Source organism: Delphinapterus leucas, chromosome X (assembly GCF_059928025.1).
Source record: "Delphinapterus leucas isolate spDelLeu-1000000601 "Yukka" chromosome X, BTC_Dleu_Yukka2, whole genome shotgun sequence".
NCBI classification, from domain to species: Eukaryota; Metazoa; Chordata; class Mammalia; order Artiodactyla; family Monodontidae; genus Delphinapterus; species Delphinapterus leucas.
The window spans coordinates 39553421-39566454 of NC_143150.1; the positions used below are offsets into that span (position 1 = coordinate 39553421).

Sequence of the window (13034 nt, forward strand, 5' to 3'; positions counted from 1 at the left end):
GCTTGATTGCACTAGGGTATTTCTTTGGACCATAGCCTGAATCACCAACTGATTCATGGGTACTGGCCCTAACTTCATCCAAACTATTGTATGTGTGGTGAAACCCAATGTTCTTCTTACGGCCCTGAGTTGGCGTAAATAATACTCCCAGTTGCATCACCTGTCCCTTGTTTGGTCTAGGTTGCTCCATCTGGCTGCAATTCTGCTTCAGACCACCAGGTGGCCTCACTTAGGAAAGAGCAGGATAAAAGGACCTCAAGCCTCTGATGGCTTTTTTTTTTTTTTTAAGCTTGACGCTTAAAAGAATGAAAATATATTTTGATGGTAACATGTGTAACTCTTAGTAGGCAACAATCACCTCATTTTCCCTGTGACTTGGAATCTTTTTGTCTGTGAAGTACCCTGTAACCCCGTGTGTGGCTGGACCAATCACAGGGCAGGTGTTCTCCTGGGATGGTTTATATTTAGCCTTGGTTTGTAGTTTTGCTGTCATTTGCTGTTCATAGGACAGTAACAAAATCTTGTTTTTAAAAATAGGAACATGAGATCCTGGATGATGTTGAATAGGGTGTTGAGACCAAAGAGAAAAGGGCTGGCATCTTGCGGTCACTGCAGTGCCCACCCACTCCCCTACTGTCTCCTCCACACCTCCTCTGTCACCCACCTGGCCCCCAGCTGCCCCCTTGTACATGTTCCCCCACTCATCTGAGTTCCTGGACACTCATGCTCTCCTCCATACATGCACACTGGCATGTACAGATTAGCTAGTCCGTGCATGCCACAGATCTGTGCGTGTGTCAGTACACGGACAGGTACATCCGTAGGAGGAGGTGAGTGGATAGATGCTGGGGATGGGGGCAAGCCAGTGGACAAGCTGGCTGGGTGAGGGGACATGCAACTGACAAAGTCTGTGTGCAGGAGAGAGGCTGAGAAGGCAGGCGCCAGGAAGGTGTGAGGGTCCTGATGGTGAGGGCGGGTGTCCAGGGAGGGCGGCCTGTGACAGCACTGCAAAGACACGGGAGGTATGCTGGCGGACATCCGAAGAAGAGCTTTTAAAACCAGCGCCGCCCTCTACTGAACGCTTCCTACCTCCTGTAATGGCATTTGTACTTCTCATTTCTCTAAGAAATCAGTTCCCTTTGGTTTTTACCAATCTCCAGAGCCCTCTTTGGAGATGCCAATTGGCACAAGAAAGTGCTGAACTGTTTACAGCCCCAGACTAAGGTTCAGGGAGGGGATGTGGTTTAACTGAGCCACAAAGCCCGGTACAGGACTCATTTGCATGCCGCTGACGCCATGTGACGCAGCCGGCTCCTCCTATATAAAGAAGAAGGAGCCGAAATATCTCCGAGTCTGGGTTGGACTGGCGGCCGTGGAGTTTTTGACACACCAGGTGACACCCCTCGAGTCACTTCCCTTCAACTCTGGAACGCCCGACCGGCTTTGGGTTCGCTCGGCAGCCTTCGCCCCCCTCCTAGCCCCAGGGCCCGACGCGCAGAGCCCAGCCCCGTCCAGCGCGCCAGCAGCCAGCGGCCGCCCAGCCCGCCCAGCCCAGCCCAGCCCGCAGCCCGGCCAGAGCTCCCCGGCAGCCCGAGCCATGAATACCGAAATGTATCAGACCCCCATGGAGGTGGCGGTCTACCAGCTGCACAATTTCAACATCTCCTTCTTCTCTTCCCTGCTTGGAGGGGATGTGGTTTCCGTTAAGCTGGATAACAGGTAACCCCTGGCCACAGCTCCCAAGCCCGGGCGCCGGCGGGGGCTGGGCTGAGAGCGGGATCTCGGAGCGAGCCGTGCGCCGCCGGTCCCCGTTCCCCGCGGTGCAGCATCCTGGGAAGGGGCGGGGGTAGGGGACGCAGGGAAGGGGGGGGTCACCGCTGCGCTGGGATCCGCCGTCGGAGCGTCCCTGCGGCCGCTGCACCGTAAGAACGAGCTGCTGCAGCCGGGGGCAGAGGCAGAGGGGCAGTGGGCCTGGGCTGGGCAGGGGGGCTAGCCGCGCGCCGTGCGCCGCTGGGGAGCAGGCCGGAAGCTGTCGAGCCGAGGAGGAATTCCTAGCTAGCTTCGGAGCTCGGTAGGTTTGCCCGGGACCTTCTGGGCCGGCGCCGGAATGGGCTGGCGGCCGGGGACTCCCTGGGCCGCGCGCCCCCATTGTTTGCATGTCGCCGAGCAGGCCTCGCTGGCCCGTGCGCCCCTGGACCCGCGCGCTGCTCCACGCGGAGCTCTGGGCGGTGGCGGCGCGGAGCCGGTCTGGGTGGGGAGGTGCAGCTTCCTGCAGGGGCCAGAGAGGACCTAGGGACAAAGTGCCCGGAACGTCGGGCCAGCGAGGCGATAGAGAGGAAGAGCTGGGGCAGATGGAGGACTTTGTGGCCACCGCTACCAGGTACTCAGACTGGAACCAAGCGGGTAACACAGTCGCTTTCCTTTTTGTCTTGGCAGTGCCTCCGGAGCCAGCGTGGTGGCCTTAGACAACAAGATTGAGCAGGCCATGGTGAGTGGCATCACTGCGTCATTCCCATCCCCAGACCTGGCTCCTGCTTATGTAACTCAGGGTGGCAGTGAGCGGGTGGGTGCAAAAGCCAAGAGCCTGAGGAAGCTGACAGCCTGCCTCCTATCCCCTTGGAGGCCTTAGGTAGAGTCCCATCAGAGTGGCACCTTTTAGGGCATTTCCAGGCCACCCTTGCTGGACCCTCTCCTTTCCTCCTCCTTCTCCCATCCCAGGGCTTTGCAGCAGCCTCTGGCTCCCTCCTGGGCCCGTGGCAGGGCAGGGAGCTCAGACCCTTGGATTTGTCTGCATCCCACAGTTGGCAGGGGCCAGAGCTCATTGGATGCCACCGCACTGCAGTGCCTCTGCAGAGCCTGGGCTGGGGTCAGGAGTTGGGAGGAAACAGGAAGCAAAGCACCCCACCCCTTCTCCCTTCTTCACCAGGTAGAGGTCGTACTCCACCAAGCAGCCAAAATGGCTGCAGGGGATTGGGGCCTCCAGCAGTTTTAGCAAACACTTTATTGTGCCCCGGAGCCTAATGACACAGCTCCCCGCCCCCAGTGCAGTCATCTGAATTCAGAGAGGATGAAGCCATCCGGGTACCTTCCCCCAGGGCCAGTGTCCTTTCGGGCCAGGCTGCAGGACAGCTGCAGCTCAGTATGCTGGGTCCTGTGGACAGGAGGAGACTCCAGAAGAGCCCATTATATTCTCCTGGTGGAGATGGGTAAAGCAAACCAACAGTACAGGGTGCATTGCAGGTGTTCCCTGGGATCTGGGCCAGCCGCGGGACCTTATGAGGAAATGGGGATATAGCATACCACCGACAACCAGCAGAAGTCTCACCCAAAAGTCTCCCAGGAGGCCAGCTTTGAAAGTCATCAGAAACTTACAGGGGGGAATTCCTATGTAGTTCAAAGCTGGGCTCCCAACTCAGGCGTGGCCCCGATCACGCAGCTCTCCTGAGCGAAGGTTTAGGTGCTTCGGAGAAAGGGGCAGGAGGACCAGGGCTGCGGGGCCAGCATTCTGAGGGGCTGCTGAGGGAAGGCTGGAGGTTGGCAGCATGAGGGATAGCGCAGGCGCCCCAATGGCCAGGAGAAGGTGCCGCAGAGGGGCCGCCGCGGCTAACGGATAGCTTTGTCGTGATCTCCGGGACAGGATCTGGTGAAGAATCATCTGATGTATGCTGTGAGAGAGGAGGTGGAGATCCTGAAGGAGCAGATCCGGGAGCTGGTGGAGAAGAACTCCCAGCTGGAGCGTGAAAACACTCTCTTGAAGACCTTGGCGAGCCCAGAGCAGCTGGAGAAGTTCCAGTCCCGTCTGAGCCCTGAGGAGCCAGCTCCCGAAACCCCAGAAGCACCCGAGGCCCCCGGTGGTTCTGCGGTGTAAGTGGCTCTGTCCTCAGGGTGGGCAGAGCCACTAAACTTGTTCTACCTAGTTCTTTCCAGTTTGTTTTTGGCTCCCCAAGCGTCATCTCACGTGGAGAACTTTACACCTAGCATAGCTGGTGCCAAGAGATGTCCCAAGGACATGGCCACCTGGGTCCACTCCAGTGACAGACCCCTGACAAAGAGCAGGTCTCTGGAGGCTGAGTTGCATGGGGCCTCGTCACCCCAAGCCAGCGAGCCTCTAATGCCACCGCGCCCTGGGGGCTCCCAGGGCCTGGGCAACTTAGCTGCAACTGGCAGAGGAGAAAGGTAGTTTGAGACAGGCCGCCAGTTTGCTCCAGAAAGTCTAAGGGGTCTGTTTTATTTCCATGGACATCTTTAACAGCTTCACCTGACAACGACTGTCCTATGAAGAAGCCAGTTGTGGTTTAAGCAGAGGCAGCCTCTCTCTCCTCCCCTGCCTCGCCAAGGCAGGGCCGCAGTTGGGAGAGATTGAGCCAAGTCAGCCTTCTGTTGGTTAATATGGTGTAATGCATGGCTTTGTGCACAGCCCAGTGTGGGATTACGGCTTTGGGATGACCGCTTACAAAGTTCTGTTTGGTTAGTGTTGGCATAGTTTTTCTATATAGCCATACGTGCGTATATATACCCATAGGGCTAGATCTGTATCTTAGTGTAGCGATGTATACATATACACATACACCTACGTGTTGAAGGGCCTAACCAGCTTTGGGAGTATTGACTGGTCCCTTATCTCTTAAGGCTAATTCTTTGACTGTGTTCATTTACCAGATTGATCCAGTTTGTCCTTTAGGTTAAGTAAAACTAAAGAGTAAAGGTGGGGGGGGGCACCCTCTGAATGCCTTGCTGCTGCAACCTTTGCCCCATCTGTCCCCTGAAGACATGTGAGGTCCTCTTTTGAATGCCAAACCCACCATTCACTGGTGCTGACTACATAGAATGGGGTTGAGAGAAGATCAGCTGGAACACCACATTGTCATTCGAAAACTTTTCTTTTTTTTCTTTTTTTTTTTTTGTGGAAAACTTGCAAGTGAACAGAATGATTAGCTTGCCGGTGTCCTCTTGTGGACAAGGGATAGACAAGGGAATGGCTTTGACCCGACAGTGCCTGGGTGATGTGCTCAGGGAGCTTGTCTCTAGGGAGTTCTGTGGCAGTGAGAACACTTTCCACTTTCTGATGTTATGTCTCCAGGATTTGGACTTTGATGTTTCAAATGTAGCTTGAAATTTCAATAAAGTTTGCTCTTTTTTTTTTCTAAAAATAAACCTGGTGTCTTACTGAGTTTAAAATGGAGTGGGCGGTAGGGGCCCCAGGGGCACTGGTTTTCTGACTCGCTGTCCGTTCACGGGCACCCCCTGAGTGGCAGGCCTGTGCTACAGCCATGATCTTGTGTAACTGTCACAACACCCCCATTGTACGGGTGAAGAGGCTGAGGCTCAGCCCGTTTAAGTGACTTGCACAAAGTCACACAGCTATTATGGCAAGTTGGGACCCAATCTTCCACCCATCCCTCTGTCCTGCTCCTGCTTTCATATAACAGCTTCGGAGTGAGTGGCGAGGTGACTACTAACACAACTTCAGCTCGAGGGGGTGATTCGGGAGGAAGGATACCCCAAGAAGGTCCAAAAGAAAAGGACAGGGGGTCCATGTGAGGGAGCATGAAGTGAGGAACTGAATAAATGTGAGTGGGCCCCTTCCCTCTTTTGAAACATCATCCAGATTACTTGGTGCATTCTCTTTAATACCAATCCACAGGAGACCCCTGACATGGGCAAAGGAGCTAAGAGGGCCTTAGTGAGGAAAGGACACAATGTATGCGGTGGCCCAAACCCCATCCCTCTCCCCCAAGGAAAGATGCTCTCAAACCCTGCTGCCCCACTTGTCACTGCTGAAAGTTCACTCACAAAACCCACCAGCCTCGTGGGCACGGCCAAGTCTAACGATCCCAACTCCACTTCCCTCTTCTGCCTCTCTTTGAAGGTCATCCTCACCCATCACCCTTTCCCTGGCCCCATGTCTCTGGCATCTGGCGTCCTGCCATTTCTGATTCTGGGCATTCATTGTCTCCTCCACCACGCCCTAACCTGGAGCCACTGAGCTGTGTTCTAAGTCCCCTGGTTTCCCAGGGGAGGCTATCACCCCAAATGTGAGTGACTCCATTCAATCTCAGCTTCCTATAACACATGCACCTCCCGCTTTGTCACTTGAAATTTAAAAGAACTCCTTGATTTTCCTGAGCCATAAACCTCAAGGACCAAGAGGTGTTGGCTCCCTTTCTTGCACCCGTCGCTGCCTAAATACTTTCCAAATGTCAGGCTTCCTTCACCATGGAGGTCGTACATGTTGGCCTGTTCATTCCGAATCACTAAACCTCTTAGGACGTTACAAACCCCTGCTTGCTGGCCTCTCAAATCCCAACTTCCCTCCCTGCTTCTCACCTCCCTATTCATGATGCCAAGTTTATTGTCTGCACCTGCCCATTTGGTTGATTTTGGGGCTGTGCAGATTTTACAGTTGCTGGGATGGACACGAACTGAATCAGGCAGCTACTCCCCTAGCTTCCCCCACCTCTTGCCCCAACCGGGCCCCCCCAAGTTCCCACTTACTCCCATCCCATCCCCCTCTCAGGAAGAACTGAGAGACTTCTCGACTCTTGGGCTCATCTGCAGACTTACAACGCCCTGATTTCCAGCCAAACAAGAACCAACCGATGAAAAAAGGAATCTCAGAAGATGCCCCAGCAAGCATACAGCCCTCTCTGGTCATCTAGCCCTTCCCTACGAGAAAGGGGAAAAAACATACCCACAGTCACACAGTGGGAAAGAGAGAACAACTTGGCTTCCTAGGCAACCGTGACTAAACAGAGACAAACACTGCAACTTCTAAGGCCGCAGCGGTTGCTAGAGTAGATAAGAGGAACTTTGTGGCTGTTTGTTAGTCACACAGAGGAGCAGCTCTTGTTGTTGTTCCACAGAAAACCAAGCAGGGGTGGGGAAAGGCAAAAGAACACATTGCTCCTGGAAAGACCTTCACAGGCTTTGGGGTTCTGGGCTCAGCTGGTCCCGCTGGACCCAGAACAAGGAAAAGAACCAGAAGAGCAGCAGCCTTAATGGTCCCCTGCCTGGACATGCCCCCTCTCCCAGGACCCTCCTATCTATCATCTCATCTAATCCTCACGCAGCCAGCCCTTAGAAAAAGAGGCACTTAAGATTCACCTCCATTTCACAGATAAGAAAACTGAGAGCCAGAGAGCTCCGTGCTACTCCCACGGCTCCCCATGATCCCATGGGGCAGTGGTTCCCACAGCCTTGTCAACAAGGGCGCCTTTTAAATGTCAAAACTCTTCTCAGATCTCCCCCAACCTGAGAGTGGTTGAACTCTTAGTATAGTCATACCTCACTTTATTGTGCTTCGTGGCTACTGCATTTTGTTTTTTTCTTTTTTACAAATTAAAGGTTTCTGGCCACTGTGCGTCGAACAAATCTATCAGTGCCATTTTTCGAACAGCATTTGCTCACTTTCTGTCCCCGTGTCACATTTTGGTAATTCTCGCCATATTTTAAACTTTTTCACTATTGTTATATTTGTTATGGTGATCTGTGATCAGTGATCTTTGATGTTACTATGACTCACTGAAGGCTCAGTTGATGGTTAGCATTTTTCAGCAATAAAGTATTTTTTAATTAAGGTATGCACATTGTTTTTTAAGCCATAATGCTATCACACACTTAATAGACTACAGTATAGTGTAAACATAACTTTGATATGCACTGAGAAACTAAAAACTTCATGTGACTCGCTTAATTACGATATTTGCTTTATGGCCATGGTCTGGAACTGAACCCGCAGTATCTCCAAGGTATGCCTGTATTCTCTGAGAAAGAGAGAGAACACGTAATGACAAGCAGTGACTGTGAATTCAATGGGGCTTTTAAAGGAACTTAACTGTATTCGCCACAAAAGCATAGAGGTGGATTTGAAAAGTAGAACAGAAATGTGGGTGGTAGATTATTTACAGACAAAGACCTCAGGGGTGCAAGGTGCAGGGCTCCCAGGCTGGAAACCACCACAGAAGAGGGTGTTTCTGGTTAGGCTCCAAGAAGGAACCCAGGGAGTGAGAAGATGAGGAATCGGGGCCACTGGGACATGGCGTGTAGGGAGAAGGATTCTAGAAAGACCATAGGAAATAACGTGCACAACCCAATGTCTCTTAGGGTATTTTGAAGTGTCCTAACATAATCCTACTTATCCTGGAAAAATCTTGATTTCAAATCTCACCTCCTCTCCTCCTAGTTCGTCAGAAATTGATGGACATAATTATTGCTTTGTAGACAGCCTAGTTCCTCAGGTTGTCTCATGCAGAGCTGCTCACTGGAACCCAAATACTTAACAATTAACTACCTCAATTAGATCAGGCAAAGTTTGACAGAGAACGCCACCAGTTAGCTATTCCAAGCAGAAGTGGTTTCCAGGGAAGAGCTCGCTGGAAGGGGCCATCATAACAATGATTAAGTAATAATAGCTGACACTTACATGGCGCTTACTTTGGGTCAGACAATGTTCTAGGCCCTTTTACTTCTATTGCCTCTTTTAATCGTCTCTGCAAACCTATGAGGATGTACCATTAGGATCTCCATTTTACAGATGAGAGAACGAGAAGACAAGGCACAGAGAGGTGAAGCAACTTGCCCGAAGTCCTATAGCAAGTGAATGGCCAGGCCACAATGGAGGGGAGGGGAGATGGATGCATTGAAAAACTGGCTGGAAAATCTCAACAGTTTTCATAATTCCCCCTAAGTCACCAGAGGTGTTCTGGGGGTGGGGTGGGGGGAGGTAGAAAGGAGACCACCCCCAACTAGCAGAGGGACTAACATGAGATTAAAAATGACCAATGAAGCTGGCTGGATGGAGTGAATAGGAAAGGAGGAAAGAGGAAGAATGCGAGGCCAACTTGGCTGACTCCCAGCCAGTTGAATCGAGCTAGGACCTAACGGGTCTGAGGGAGCCATGGTAAGCTTCTGAGCAGGGAAGTGATGTGATGCCAAAGATATTTGCAGAAGATGGGTCCTGGCAGCTGGGGAGGCTGGAGCAGAGAAAGGCTAGCCGAAGGCAAGCCAGCTGTTGCGGTAATCCAGGTGTGAGGTGATAAAGGCCAGCCGGGGCAGGGAGGGGGTCGTGGAAAAGAGACAAAGGGACAAAGCCAAAAGGCACTGTAGGGCAGTGTTTCTCCAAGTGTGGTCTGCAGTCCACTCTCCTCAGGTTTGTTGGGAAGTTGGTTTAAAATGCAGATTCCAAGCCCTACCCCCAGACTAAAGAGGGGAGCGGGCGGGGCTTGGGATTGATAACGCTAACAAGCTCCCCCGGTCATGCTGGAGGATGTGAAAGTTTGAGGAACCACCACTAAGTGAAAAAATTATCAGCATGACCTGGTAACAAAGTGAGTTGGGATGAGAAAGCAAAGTAGCCACAGGTCAAGGATGACTTGAAAGTTTTGTGTTTTCTCTTCTTTTCAACTGTGATAAAATATATATAGCATAAAATATATATAGCATAAAACGTACCATTGCAACCATTTTTAAGTGTGCAGTCCAGTGGCATTAAGTACACTCACATTGTTGTGCAACCATCGTCACCATCCATCTCCAGGACTTTCTCCTCCTCCCAAACTGAAACTCTGGACCCATTAAACACCAACTCCCCTTTTCCCCCTCCCCGCAGCCTCAGGTGACGTGAAAGTTTGGAGTCCAGAGGATTGGGAGACAATGGAAGCACCGAAGAGGCAGGGGTGTAGGAAAAGGCTGCAGATTTGCCAAGGGAAGATGAATTCCAATTTTGAACTCTGGCTGAGCTAAGCATATTTCCATATGGAAATATCCCAGAACCAGCCATGGAAAGAAATGTGAGGTCTGAGGCTGGAGCACCAGATGCAGTGTGTCTGCGTGTCACAGGGGCTGGAGTGATGCGAGTGGACGTGCGCCCCAGGAAGTGGGTGCAGAGGAGGCCAAGCAGAAAGCCCAGAGCCATGCTTCAGAGGCCGCCCACAGGGAGGAGGGAGGGCCGGCTGGGAGGTGTCAGAGAAAGACAAGAAAAGCCCCAAGGGAACACTGAGGTTTTCTGATCTCCTCCCCATCTTTATCTTTTGGTCTATTCTTTTTGACATTTCCTCTCCAGAGTCCTTAGCACAAACCCCACCAGCTTATTAAATTAAATTAATTCTTAAAGGTCATTTTGGGGTAGAATGACACAGCTGAGATAGTCTAGGAAGAGGAGTCAGGAGTCCTGGGCTGTTGTCCTGGTCTTTGGCTAACAAGCTATAGGACCTTGGGCAAGTCATTGGTGTCCTCGCCAGACGTGAGCTTCTCAATCTGCAAAACAAAGCAGTTACCCAGGATCGATTCTCAGCCACGTGCCTAGGAAGTACCCGGGCCAGGAAGAGCCCTCTAGGCATGAGATTTGTACAGCTACCTCCTGGCTCTAGGCCTCAGTTTTCCTTCCAGTCCCCAGATTCTCTTCATCCTCATATCGAGTTCTTATCAAGTTGCTGAAGAAAAAGCCACTTTTAAAGACAGATACATCGCTCAGCACCCTGACACTCCACGTGATTTTGTAGAGGAAGGAATCACCTACAGCCTTATTTCCCAGCCTTTCTCATTGCATGAATCACTTCTGGTTGCCTATATTGTGACAACACACTTACGAGCTCTGGGTCACCAAACTCACATGGGAGGGAGGTGGGTGGGTGGCACAGAGGTCATCTTGGGTAAGCAGAGGGAATCGGTTCGCCTAGGAAACACTTGTGACTGATGCAGATAAAGAGAGAGGGCAGGAAAGGAATGAAAAAGAGATGACTTTGGAGGGAGTGGGCAGGATAGGACAGGAACCAGAAGAGGAGGAATGTGGGCCCCAGGGGCAGCCCCAGCCCCTTAGACCTTCCTCAGCGTGGCTCCTCTGCCGTGAACTTTCTGCTGCCACTGTCTAAGAACAAACAGGACAAATTCTCCACCAAAGATTGACTCTGTGGGTCCCGAACTGTCCCAAACATCTCTTCTTTGCCGTCCTTTGCCATCCAGAACCCAGACATCTCAAGGGCAAAGCTAGCCTAACCGTCGTGCAGAAGCATCTCGAGGGACAGGCAATGTCCCAGCGAGTTAAGTCACACCTGGGATCAGAGGACAGAGTAACATGCCATCAGTGCTGGGCGGGGCCCTTGAGATCAACTGTTCCAACCTCCTCATTTCCCAGAGGAGGACATGGACGCCCGGACAGAGAAACAGGCTTGTCCCAGCCACTCATGCAGTAGGCAGCAGGGCCAGGATGAGCCCATGAGTTACAGATGACCATTTTGCTCTAGGCCTCGGGGTCCCGATCGGTAAAGGGAGGAACTGGGCCAGAGCAATGATTATTAACTTTGGCTGCACATTGGAATGACCTGGCAAGAGTTTAATGGAATGCTGGTGTCTTGAACTCGGTCCCCAGAAATGTTGATAAAATCAATGTGGGATTGTAACCTGGGCACCGGCACTGGTCAGCTCCCCAGGTGATTCCTGGATGATCTGTGAGGATGGTTTCAATCTTGACATCCATTCATGCCACACACATCGGCACCTGCTGGGTGCTCGACCCTCTGCTAGGCACGGGCCAGGGCAAACCCGGGCCCTGTGATCCTGGTGCTGGTTTCCTGTCTCCATGTGGAGAGGGCAGATGAGACAGGCTGCTCATATTAACAGGCCTGTTCACAGGCAGCTCTACTCTTTCTCCAGGCAGCTTTATGATTAATAAAGGAGATATTCTTATCTCCTGTCTGACTCATATGTGTGTCTCTCTTGATCAATTCTGATTTCAGGCAGAAGAAAAAAGATGCTTTTTATCAGCCTCCTCAAACTCTAAAACATTCTGCTGGGGATGACGAGCAGTATACAAATAACCCTATGGCCCCCTGTCAGCCTCGTTTGCAGGCTTCTCCTCCTCTAAATGTTGGAGCGCCTCTGGGCTCGGCTCTACCCTACTTTCTCGCTCTGGTTGGTTCCATCTATTCCCAAGGTCCTAAGTAGCATCCCCCCATTAATGACTCCCAAATTTATATTGCCAGTCCTAAGCATTCCCCTGAACTCCAGGCTCAAATATTCGACTGTCTCCTTGACAGCCCCATATGTATGTTTCACAAGTACATCAATATCTACCTGATAAAAATCAAAGTCTTGACTCCCAACTCCCCCAGTGTATCCGACCTCAGTGTAAGGCACCACCATCTACACAGCTGCTCACACCGGACGCTTGATTCCTCCCTCCCCCTCAGCTCCCACATCTAATCCATCGCCCAGCGTGAGCCACTCCACCTCCAAAAACACACCCCGAATCCCTCTACTTCTTTCCAGCCCCATCACGGCTCCCTGGTCTAAGCCACCCTCATCTCTCACATGGAGGCAAAAGCCTCACACATTGGTCTCCCTGCTTGCACACTGGCCCTTGTCCACTTCCACACAGCAGCCAGAGTGACTTTCTTAATGCAAAACTAGATCCTAGTATTCCTTTACTTTAAGCTTATCAGAGGCTTATCATTGCACTTACAATAAAGTCCAAACTCCTTTGCATGGCCTAAAAGTGCCTATGTGATCTGGCCTCTGCTGACCTCTCCAGCCTTTACGTGTGTCACTCCCCCGTTCTTACCAAGCTCCAACCCTCCCTAGTGTCTTTCATTCCTGAAACACACCTCAGAGCCTTTGTGCACGTGGTTCCCCCAGTCCAGAGGCTCCCACCAACTCTGCCACCCGACTCTCTGCATGGCTGTTTGCTCCTGTCCTTTGGCTGTCTCCCTTCCTCTGACAGGTCTCACCCCTAACCCTATCTACAGAAGTTTCCCCCATTATTGTTTCTTTCCTTGCACTTATCCCAAATGGGAATGACTAGTTCACGTATTTTTGTTTGTTGTTTCTCCTCCCTCACTGCACAGGAAGCTCCCTGAAGGCAGGACCTTCAGTTTTGGGTTTTGCTCACCACTACATCCTCGGAGCTGAATCCAGGACCTGACACATGCTGATCAGCAAAAAAAAAAAAAAATTTATGGGAAGTTCAGATGTTGTAGCAGGTGATGGTAGGTTAGGGAAGAAATTTTGGATGGGGACACGGAGGGAGCTTTCCCAGTCTT

General features: G+C 51.7%; 1 protein-coding gene across 2 annotated transcripts in view; it reads left to right on the forward strand.

The window, feature by feature from the left end:
- Positions 1-5150, forward strand: part of TSC22D3 (TSC22 domain family member 3) — a 58081-nt gene extending 52931 nt beyond the window's left edge. The window contains exons 1-3 of one of the 2 annotated variants that reach the window (XM_022556666.2): positions 1355-1719; positions 2437-2488; positions 3638-5150. In XM_022556666.2, the coding sequence (XP_022412374.1) occupies positions 1598-1719; positions 2437-2488; positions 3638-3868 (405 nt within the window). In that variant the 5' untranslated portion in view covers positions 1355-1597 and the 3' untranslated portion in view covers positions 3869-5150. Of the gene's footprint in view, positions 1-1354; positions 1720-2436; positions 2489-3637 lie in introns of those variants that run through there. The other variant, XM_022556667.2, reaches the window with a different exon arrangement.
- Positions 5151-13034: the final 7884 nt, after the last annotated feature.